This window comes from Caretta caretta, chromosome 24, assembly GCF_965140235.1.
Source record: "Caretta caretta isolate rCarCar2 chromosome 24, rCarCar1.hap1, whole genome shotgun sequence".
Classification (NCBI taxonomy): Eukaryota; Metazoa; Chordata; order Testudines; family Cheloniidae; genus Caretta; species Caretta caretta.
In genome coordinates this window covers 4,521,599-4,533,249 of record NC_134229.1, presented here as the reverse complement: position 1 = coordinate 4,533,249, position 11,651 = coordinate 4,521,599, and the positions used below count along the sequence as shown (strand labels likewise).

Here is an 11,651-nt window from a genome sequence, read left to right as displayed (position 1 = left end):
GATCGGAGGCTGATTTTTCGAGCAGTCTCATTTGGCACAAAGAAAAACCCACCCACTGCCGGCGTGAAGGGCCTGTGGTGTGTAAGTGGGAATCAGGTCCCAAGAATTCAGATTGTTTCTGAAAGAAAATGGAAATAAGCAAAGGCGATTTCCTCCCTCTGGCGAGAGTATCCGATGTTTCCGAGGAGGCCGGGCAGGCTCAGGTGGTGAGATCATCCACTTGGGTTATTCTTGCTCGTCTCCAGTTCTTGTTCTCTCAGCAACAGCTCTCTGCAGCCCTCCTCGAGCTTCTAAAAACTTTACGTCCTGCCCCAGCCCAGGGACGTGACTTAGGGGAAGCAGAGGGCATTCGCCATCGGCTGGATCTCAAGTGCGTGAGGGGGATTCCACATGTCACCCTCATTCTAAGCCGGCAGGGGTCTGGGTTTGGGCCATCTGTTTTTGGTGTCACCTGTAAAGACAGTGCTTTGATGGGTGCCTCTGGCTGGAGCAGCTCAAAGGGGAAAATAGCACCATTTTCAAAATATTCCACCCATGACAGCCAAGAGCAGTGGGGCCCAGTGGCTGGGCGTCAGCAGAGGTGAGACCTAATCCCACCCCTACCCCTGCGCTGCTGTGTGACCTTAGTTAGGTGCTGTCCCCTCCCACCCTTCTTAGGCTGGTCTTTGGGGAGCATCATCCATCGTCTCTGGCTTGTTGCTTTAGATTGTAAGCTCCTCCGGGCAGCGCCTGGCTCTGGTCTCAGCACAATGGGGGCCTGATCTCCATGGGAACTGTGAGGTGCTATGACATGCCAATAACTACACTACAGAGGAAGTTATGGCCCCCATGCCTCAGTTTCCCCCCTCCGCCCTCATGCTATGGGGCTAATGATACTGCTGCACAGACACATAAGGGGACAGTCCCTGCTCCACAGAGTTTATAATGTAAGTAGACAAGACAAAGAATAGGAGAAAGGAAAAAGTGTTCTCCTCACTTTCCAGGGAGAAGTGAGGCACAGGAAGTATAAGCGAGATGCCCAAGGCCACACAAGGAGTCAGTGGCAGAGGTCTTCACAGTTGTCACCAGACCACTCAGAACATCACGGCAGCAAGGAGGAACAGAACTCAGATCCTTCTCCTACCGCCCAGCCTCCTGCCACCTGAACTAGGGAGAATCCCCCTCATCCATTAGCAGTACAGGGCCCAGAACACACAGTTGGCCGGGTCTGGTTTCATCCAGTAGGGGGCATCAGCGATACACACCAGCTAACGGGCGACATTTTTGGAAGTAACCCTGACTGATGGTTCCAGGGTTAGAAGGTCAGCTTCTTTTGGTGAAAGGCATGGCATTTTCATTAAGGAATTTCTGGAGCCTGTCAGCTCTGCCATTGTCCCTTTAAAAAACGAGACTTTACTGTGCTGTATAAAGTTTGCTTTGGCTCCGGGCCTGGGGTAAAGAACGAAGATTAACTGCTAATGCTGGATTAGAAACAGAGAGAAATTAGGCCCCGCTCTAGTGATTCATTATTTGCTGGGGTTTCTCCATATTTATTTAAACACCAAAGGTCTTTGCCGACTTGGGGGGCCCTTCTGCTGCAGGATGTGGAGTCAAAGGCTAAAAGCAAAACCCTATCCTAGTATTACTCATCTTCAGGCCCAGAGCCTCTGGTGCCAGGGCAAGCCTAGAACCGTGGCAGTGGGAATATTTCAAGAGGAGAGATGCTTTTCTAAATACTTCTATAGTCCTCCTTGGCCTGGCCTCTGAGCACCTCACCTTCACATCCTCACAACCCGGGTGAGGGGAAGGTTTCATCTCCCCTGTGTCACAGAGGCGGAAACTGAGGCACAGAGAAACAAAAGCCTAAGATCACCGCAGGGAGACTGGAGCAGAGCAAGGTATTTAACCCAGGACTTTTGAGTCTTAACACTGAGTGCTCCAAAGGTATTTAGGCACTAACTTCCCAAGTGATTTAGGGTCCTAAATAATTTTGAGGGTCTGGGCCTAACAGCCTTAACCATAAGACCATGGAGCCACCCTGCAGCGGGAATGCCATTGGCTTTTATTTGTACCACAGTATTGCCTCGTTGCACCATTGTGCCAGGAGCAGCCCAGAGCATAAGAAACCGTCCCTACCCCAAAGAGTTTCCTGTCTACAGAGACAAGGCAGACAAAGGGGGGCTTGCTAGCCAAGGAAACCCAGAGACATGAAGAGACATGTCCCCAAAGGATCCATGTCAGAGCCAAAAGCTGATCCCAGGCCCCCCCAAATCCCAGCCCCGAACCCATCCTTGCCCTGTATAAATGCAACGACTGCACTCCCTTTAACAAACCAACCCACCGGCTTGTTTGCTGACCAAATGCCGCACACACGCCGACCACGACAGCTAACATGTTCCCAGGAGATCTCCTAGTGAAACGGGAGCTATGTCCCGACCGGAGCACGTATCCCAACTGCCGTGCATCATCTGGAACGCGATGTTGTCAACACAGTGTCGGATGTTTACGGATTTTGTTGCTGGTTTTACATCTCGGTACACATCTTGATGCCAGGGTAGAAGGTGCATTCACAATGGATGACTGAATTAAGAGGCCAATAGCTAGATAATCTATGCAATTGTATCAGATTATCTAGTGAGATTAGCTGCACTAATTAAAATGAATGAGATCATTGTTTGTCTATCAATTAGATTACCATCTATCAAATCAGATTAGCTGTCTAATCCCAGTAGGTTAACTAACTATCTATCTAATCAGATTCTCTCTCTGCTCAGAGTACACCCATCTAGCTAATCTTCATTGTGCAATGCACCTTTCCTTTACGGGAGTCTACTGGTAGCAGAGCCAACGCAGCATGTTAGAGGAGACGCACACACAATGTTCTCTCCCCCACGGAGAAGGTTCTTTGATCTATTCGTGGGTTGGCTGGCTGGCTTTGCACTGGCTAAAATTAAAATAATTTAGTCTGTGGCTACATTAAGGGTCTCTCCCAGAGGCCTTTGAAGCCAATGAGAACAGGCTTTGTATCAGGCCCCACCACAAAACTTCAGATTTTGCAAAACTCATAGTCCAGGGGGTTGGGCCTTTTCCATACTAAGGGCCCGATTCGCCATCGCCCTGCATGTCGTGAAGCCATTTCCGCCAGTACAAAGGGAGGGTGAAACACGGCCAGCTCAGAACAGCTGCTTTTTAAAGCCATGCTGCCCTGGGGTAAATGACTGCACTGGGAGCAGGAGCTGCAGTCTTTGGAAAACCTGCTTCCATTGGGAGCGCAGAGCTGCTATAAATCTGGCCCTGAGGTCGTCTAAGAATTGCTCTCTGGGCCTCAGTTTCCCCCAGCTGCAAAATGGGAATAAGAATCCATCCTTTCGCCCTCCCTCTGTCAGTCTTGTCTGTTTAGGTTGTAAGCTCTCCGGGGCAAGGACTGGCTCTCACTGTGGGGTTCATTAGCATTAACCTGGATGACTCACACCTGGGTCTGAGCACCTGAATTAGCCCGGCCTAGGTGCAAGCATCCGCACTGCAAAGGCCTGCCCGGCCCACAGTGTCCTCCTTGTTTCTGTACCCGTCCGTGTGCGTCTGGGAGCAGACCCCATGAGTCTTTATGCTGAGATGCTCTGGGATCCTTTCCCAGTCAATCATGTGGGAACTTGTCCATCCCTTGGGGGAACTGTGGGAGGGCACCAGAGGTCTATCTGCACTCGAGTGATTTAGCCGGCATCCTTACTGCGAACTGAGTGCATTCCTGCCCAAGTGAAACCAGAGCCAGATGCTAACCCACAGCCCCAGCCTGGTCAGCTGAGCTGGGTTTAAAGCACCTCTAAACCGGAGTTAGGGTTTGTGCTTGTGGATGGTACAGGAGGTTGAGTTAAATTCCAAGGTTAACTGTACAGTGAAGACAGACCGTGTGTTTACATGACGGGACCCCAATCCCAATCTGTGCATACAGGTGGGCACAGGCTGCATGGCCCAAAACCAACGGGAGGTCTTTTTTGTGGTGGTTTCCTTCCTCTTCCATGAATGATCACAGACCTCTTGCCATGCAATGTTTGTAGCTTATTAATTATTATGGTTTTAAATTTTAAAAAATATTAACTAAGCCAAACCAGACAACATCTCAGCCCTGGAGACCCAGCGGCTGCACAACTGGGTTGAAAAAGTAATAAAATAGGAAAGTATTTGCTGCTTTCAAGGCAGCTTAGATATTCCAAATTCTCCCTGGCCCCTTTGAAAGCTCTTTGTACAATTTCTGTCTCAGCGAAACAGCTGGATTGATTGTGTCCCCCCCACCCCGATTTACATTCTTCCCCTGCCTACATCCCCCACCCCACGTTTCTAGGCTGGGAATTTTTGTGAGCCAAGTTTTGGCCTGGAGTGCTTTTTTTTTTTTTTTTTAACTGTCAAGCTCTAATCCCCCAAAGAAAGGGATTTATAACAGAAAGGGCTGACATTACCTTACCTACAGCATCGCAAACGCAAAACCATAATAAATGAATGGAGGAAAAGGATGAGGTTACCAGCGAGCTATGGTGTGAAGAGGACACTGAGGTTACAGAAGGAGCTGCTGCAAGCAGAGTTTGGGTGGGTGGTCAGACATATGCTCCTAGCTCGCAGCAAAATACATGAAACCGAACTGATACACACACAGACCCTCCAACGATACCATACGTCTATATAGCGCCTCTCATCCCACAAACCATTATACACGGCCACTTCTGGGGTGGAACGTGGCAGCTGTTAAACAGCACACCACAACGCTGCAGGGGGATCACCCCCCGAGCACCGAAATGCAGCCACCTCTGGGGTGGGGCACGGCAGCTGTTTAAAAGCTTCCCAGCGACGCTACAGATTCAGTCAGGGAGCAAACAAAGATCCCAGATGCATTCAGTTTAGGACCGGAAGCCACCAGCTGAAAAAAAGACGTTTAGGACAGGAAGTGAAGCAGAATCCTAGCTCCAGTGGAAATACAGGTTTGAACAAAAAGTGAAGGACTCTGTAGCCCAGTGTTTCCCAGATTTTTGAAAGCCGAGCCATGAAATAGCAACTTTAGCATGTCAAGTATCATCCCTGAGTCAGCCCCCATTGAAGTGAATGGGGCAGCTCACCCCTTGGAGCTATTGTCCCAGGCTCCCTGCAGACAGAAGTAGAGGTTCATAGCGGCGTGGGTGGGCGAGGGTCTGTGGCCTGCGCTGTGCAGGAGGTCAGACTAGATGATCACCATGGTCCCTTCTGGCCTTAAAGTTTATGAGCGTCTCTCATGTGGGGAAAGGCTCCTGCAGGTCAGGGAATGAAGAGAAAAGAATCCTGCATGCGGCTGAAACTCCAGGGGGAAGTGTGGGGCACCCGAATCTAGTGAACGCAGTTGGAATTTGCTCAGGACCGCATGGATGACGCCTCTGCCGTTATGAGCCATGCCGTGACATCTGGGCTGCCCACAAGTGGCCAGGACCTGAGTCACATGCTGAAATGCTAACCCTAGTGTTTCTGGAGAATGGAAAAAAATCTCTCTCTCATTCCCAAGCAACTCTGCACCCCTCCCTCCAGCCGCGAGATAAATGTAAAGCAGGTGGACGCGGCGCAGGCTCCAAAGAGGATGCAAACTGAAAGGCCGTTTTCCCACAGAGTAACACCACCAGTCCTTTGCACCCATAGAGTCAGAAACGGAACCCAGGAGTCCTGAGCCCCAGCCCACCCTGCTCTGAGCACTAGACAGCCCTCCCCTCCCAGAGCGCTGAACAGAACACAGAACCCCGATTCCCAGGCCCCCCATCTCTAACCACTAGACCCCACTCCCACCAGAGCCGCTCTAACCACTAGACCTCCCAACTCCCTGCCAGAACTGGCACCCCAAGTGCCAAGCCCCCGGCTCTAACCAGCAGTCTGTGTTCTGCCCTTTTTCCTGTTACAGGCAACACGCTGATTAGATCCGCGGCCCGTTCCCATCTGATCCAACTTTAGCCTCTGCTCAGCAAATGCGACAGGGAAGGGAAAGCCACCTGGCACTGGAGCTGGAAACCCTCTGAGGTTATTCAGCAAGGCCAGAACAAAGAGAAACCACGAGCTGGCAGACTCGCGCATCTGGAAAGAATTCTGCTTTTAAGGTCAGATCAACCCTTTTTTCTATTCTTTCCCCCACCTCCCTTCTCTTCCTTTCTCTCTCCGCACTGGGAGCCCCCGGGGTAGGCGGGATTTTCAGAGACAAACATTCCAGACTCTGATCTTTGCATAAAACAAAATCGCACAGTAAATAGCCGGAAAGGCCGGGCACTGGGGCTGGGAGCAGTCAGGAGACACTAGACATGCTACAGGCAAGGAGCACCATTGTCTCCCAAGCAGCCCTGCTCCCTCCCACCGCCTGGCATGAGTTGGCGGGTGGCAAAGGCCAACAGCTGGATCTGCCCTGGAGGGCGCGGTCTCGTCTCCCGGCCACTGGCATTTGGAGGGCTCTATCCTCCCACCCACCCCCCAGGCAGGCAGAGCTCTGGTATGTGCTAGGGCCCCTAATGTGCTGCCCACCCCCGTATGCCTGCACCACCCTGTTCCAGGTCCCTAATTTGGGGCCCTCTGAGCCAACCCCAGGAACCCAACTCTTCTCCCAGCAGCAAATCCCACCATGCACCCGTCGCCAGCCCCAAGCCCCACTCCTTCTCCCAGCTTTCCCAATCCTCTCCAGGGATGGGATGGGGCTGCCACAAATAGATGCACATTGTAAGAATGACCCAGGCCATTGGAGCCTACAGCAGCGATGCTTTCAAAATGCACCACTGGAATCTGGAAATAAGCAACCAGTGTCAATGTGGGAATAAGGAGCAAGTGACTCCAGCCTCTGGCCTTAATCTGAGCTGGAGGTTTAGACACACGTGCTTTATATTAGGGCATAAAGTAGCAGAGAAGCTGGAAAAATTCAGATTGGGGACAAAGAAAAAAAAAGGCCCATTTCTTTCACAAGGAGGATAACCAGTGTTGTCAGCGCTTGCAATTTTATCACATATCCCACAATAAATTGGTATTTCTCTTAAAGCCCCAGGTCCTGGAGTCATGGGAGAATCTCAGCTTGCATTAAATAAATCTTACATATACATAGGAAGTTTCTAGCCCATGTGACTGCAGACAAGACTGAAAATTTGACCCGAGTGTGATCCAGCAGGCAAAGCAGAAGAACCCCACATTTATAATTATTTTTTTAAAATGTCATAATTTTAGGAGCCAGATCTGACTCATGATATTTGAGCCCCGGAGGTCGGCCATACTGGGTAATTAACCACTGGAAGAGATTCCCTCTATGACTCAGAATCTGCACATCAAAGCCAGAGCTACACGAGGCTAGTTATATCGGCAAGTCTTTCTAAAGTAGACACAGCGGATACTGCTTAAGTGTTTTTACCAGCATAATTTATACTCGTTCTCTGAGTAAAATAAACACTGATGGGTAGGAAATGGGTTTCCTGTCACAGGAACATTTTCAAGGTTTCAAAAAGTCCGACGCTGAATTGGAACAAAAAATTCAAAATCTTGAAAATGTTCACCCCCAAAAAATCAAAAGGGAAAAAAAACCCAATCAGTTTGGGTCCATGTTTCATTTTGATCATTTCAAAATATTTCTGTTCAATGTTGACCTTCTTTATTTTTTAAATAAGGGTTAAACTATAAATTAATTAACAAACATTTCTATACAAAATGTCATTTTGAATGGAAAAGAAAGGATTGGATGATTAGACAATTATCAAATATATAGAGATATATTAATATAAAATATTAATAAACTCTTTCATACTTATTCAATATTAATAATACAATCTCTTCCACAGCGCTTTTCAGCAATCAGTCTCCAAGCACTTTCCAAGGGAGGTCAGGATCATTACCTCCATTTTACAGATGGGGAAACTGAGGCACAGAGCAGGAAAGTGACTTGCGCCAGGTCACCCAGCAAGCCAGTGGCAGAACTGGGAACAGAGGCCAGTCTCGTGACTCCTACTTCAGTGTTCTATCCACTAGACTGCATAGCACTTTGTTGAACCCCATAACAAGACTACCCAGAAGTATCATAATTAATGATAATTATGGGAGGGGAAAATTAAACCTCATGCTTCAGGGTATAAACACAGCTGTAGTTTTTAGAGATCAGAATAAGCCCTAATGTTCCGGGTGCAGATTATCTCACATCTGCTACCAAAACAGCTTCTGCTGGCCACCATCAGAGACGGGATGAGACAGACCTGAGGTTTACACAGCCTGGCAGTGCCTATGGTCCAGGATACACCAAGCCCTTGGATCCCATCTCTGCAAAAAGCCCTGGATAGGCAGAGCCCTGCTGACTTCAGAGGGGCTCAGGAGTTGACACTCAAGGAACCCATGGAAGGATGGCACCCTGAGATATTATACAATTCACTTTGGCCTGGGGGATTGACATTAATGTATAAGGAAGTAGTGTTGTTCAGTGGATAAGGCAGCAGAATGGGAAATCTGGGTTCTATTCCCAGCCCTGCCACTGACCTGATGTGTGACCTTGGGCAAGTTACTTCCCCTCCCTGTGCCTCAGTTTCCCCTCCCCTCCTTTGTTTGCCTTGTCTATTTAGGTAATAAACTCTTTGGGGGCAGGGACCGTCTCTCACTATGTGTATATTAAGCTCCTAGAGCAAAGGGGCCCAGATCCTGGCTGGACCCCTCTCAGTGCTACTGAAATTTAATAAGTCCGCACAGCTGTGGATTTACACTTGCAGAGAGTCTGACCCTCGACCTCTGTAACAGGCTGGATCTGACATCTGCCCCACCTGGCTACAAACACCCCATTTCTGACTTCCCGCTAATCTCCTCTTCATCAGATCGGAGGTCTGGCGAGAGAAGGGAGGAGTGTATTTTTATAATGACCAAGCCCTGGGACCTTCAGCCCTTCACATCTTAATGTGATTATTGGCGTAAAGATCTTCCTTGGGGGAGGCAACCTGACGATTCAGAGCGCAGTGAGTCCCAAAAACTGAGGAAGCTGCATCAGATTATTTCAATTAGCGCAACTCAACTTTGCAAAAGAGGAGGTATTCAGGGGGAAAAAAAATATATATTTACCTGATTCTCCACTCCACTGCACTTCAGGCACGTTTCACATTTACCTGGCATCTTGTGCAGTCACTTACTCCTGGCTGGGGGCTGGGGTTTTGTTCTGTCTGTACAGCCCCTGGCACGAAGGAGTTTATGGCACTACAGTAATGCACCTAATAATCGTCAAAGCTTGAAAACCCAACCCCTAAAGGCTCAAAAAAGTGGAAGGCAAAGAAGAAGAACCCAGCAGTGATTTATTCATATCTAATGGTGGGGGCTTTTTTATGAAAAGCTCATGATATTTGGAGGTTTGGGGCCAGCGATCCTGAAATCCTCGAAAACCACCTGGAGGTTCGTGAAAACCTGATCCAGCCAGTATTTTCCACTGGGATTTGGGTGGAGCTGGTTAATTTCTCTTTCCCAGGTTCCACACCCTTCCCATCCCCTGTGATCACCATGACTAGCCACACCTGAGACTGATTCCCTTGCTAGACATGGAAAGTTATCCCCTTTCCCTGTATCCCAGTGAAAACTTATCCCAGCTCGACTCAATGCCCCGGCCCAGCCAGTGGCTTCCAAGTCCCAGCCTCTCATCCCTCCTACTGGCCCCGAGCCGAGGTCCCATGTGCCACTGAAGGACCCAGCCAGCTCTTGGGTTTGGACAACCACCAAGCAAGATTGATTCCACTCCACACTCCCTGCTCTGCAGGGGGAAATGAAATGCAGCTGGACACACTTGCCATGACCCATCCCACAAAGACAGGAAGGAGGGTGGAGTTGGGACCCTGCCAGCCTGGGCTGGCGGTACAGCCCCAGGTGCCACGTAGCTGCTTGAAAAGTGAGCACATCTCACCACCTTTCGGGGTCTGACCCAGCTCCCATGACAGGGAGTGGAGAAATTTCCCTCTTAATTAACACAGAGGACCTGTTACAGTCAAGCCCCTATGTGCAGCTCTGGCAGCCAAATGGAGCCTTAAAGGGATGGAAATGGCCCCCCAAGTAGCCCACCCTATGCAGGGGGCTTACCCAGCCACTGTGGACCGGATGTAAGTGACCTGCCCCAGCCCTGCTTCCAGACTCCAGCATGGGGGCAGAGCCAGAGCACAGTGCATTATGGGTATTCTGTGCTTCCCAGGGGCCATGAAAGGCAGAGTACATTAGAGCAGCCCTGAGGCTGCTCTAAGTGACACTGGGCAGGGCCCTGCGCGGTCCCAGAATTTGAGATGCACACTAGTAGCTTAAAGCCACTTTAACTCCTCATTCCCTGCCCAAGTGCTGGAACGGAATAACTGAGAATCAGGCCTGCTGTGGCTAGACAAAGGATTCAGTGGGTTGTTTCATTCCCTGACTCCTCCACTAGCAACTGGCCCTTCCCCCAAAATCCCTTGCTTGCTCCCCGCCCCCAAGGAATCAGGTAATGGTTCAGAGCATCCAGAGAGTGGCAGAGCCGGCCTGTTCCTGCACAAGTGTAGGGACAGGGTTCGAGACACCTACTCGCATCCCCTTTGGGTGGGGTGGGGAGAAAGCAGAGCTTCCATGCCAGGCTGAAGGTTGTCAGATTCAATCAGCAGGATACCGATGCATCGCTCCCCTGCCAGGCAAGGTTGTGAGCTCCAAAGCCCCCATGTTCAGGGGCGGTTGGATAGGGGAGTCTGGGCCCAGCCCAGTTGTGCTTTGCTGGCTGCTGCCGTAATTGCTGTCCTGCAAGAAGGCACCTTTTACAGTCAGGATAAAGGGCCCCACTCCTCATTGCCCAGCACCTGACACACAGGGAGTGCAAACCACTCCCATTCTGATACACAAGAATTTTATGCCCGCTTTGCCGTGGCGTACCTGACAACCCAACACACAGGACAGTAAAAATTCCAAGGACTTGGTTTTTGCTTCAAGACAAACTCCGTGGTCTGGGCCCCACAAATCTAAAAGACCTCGATCCACAAGGCTGCTCCTCTGGCCAAATGGAACCTGTCCCATCAGGGCAGGAGACAGGTGTGTCTCTGGGGCCAGTCCATGCCAGGGGAATGAACTCCAGGAACTAGGGCCCCCATCACAAACTTACGCCACCTTCCGATCCATTTCTTTGGCCTGGCCTCTCTGCCATTAACACAGAGCAACATGCATATTAAACACACAAAAAACTCACCCCCACCACAAAAGACCCTACCAAAACAAGACACTCCACTGTACGTGTGTTTCCCTTGGGCGAGAGGCTGAGAGAACAAGACACGTGCAAGCATTAGTCATGTCGCTTAAAGGTGCCCACATGCCATGGTGAGGCATGCAGAAGAAGAACTCGCATAGAATAGAGATCGAGGCCCTTTAAAGTGCGTGATCTCACAGGTCCCGGGGGTACCTTTTTGCAAGGGCTCTGTCTCCAACGGAGATACATAAAACCTTCCAGATTCAGAGCCACATTAGCTCAGGTTCGCCTCCCTGACCTGTCCTGGGCTGCCAGTCTCCTGATCCCAAGGTCCATACGCTGCTTAGTTTCCATGCCAGCAAGATCTCTCCAGGCTGAACCTCGCCCAGCTGCGGGTTCCCTTCGCCGCGCCCCCTCCCACGTGCCAGCCACTCTCTGACCCCACTGTCTACGTTTCGTGCCAACAACTCAACCCAGGGAGCGTTCCCCTCATTCG

General features: G+C 50.2%; 1 protein-coding gene across 1 annotated transcript in view; it reads right to left on the bottom strand.

The window, feature by feature from the left end:
- Window positions 1-432: 432 nt before the first annotated feature.
- The window catches only part of ISG20L2 (interferon stimulated exonuclease gene 20 like 2), a 44,748-nt gene continuing 33,529 nt past the window's right edge, over window positions 433-11,651 (bottom strand). The window contains exon 5 of the mRNA XM_075122905.1: window positions 433-451. Coding sequence (XP_074979006.1) covers window positions 448-451 — 4 coding nt within the window. The 3' untranslated portion in view covers window positions 433-447. The remainder of the gene's footprint in view (window positions 452-11,651) is intronic.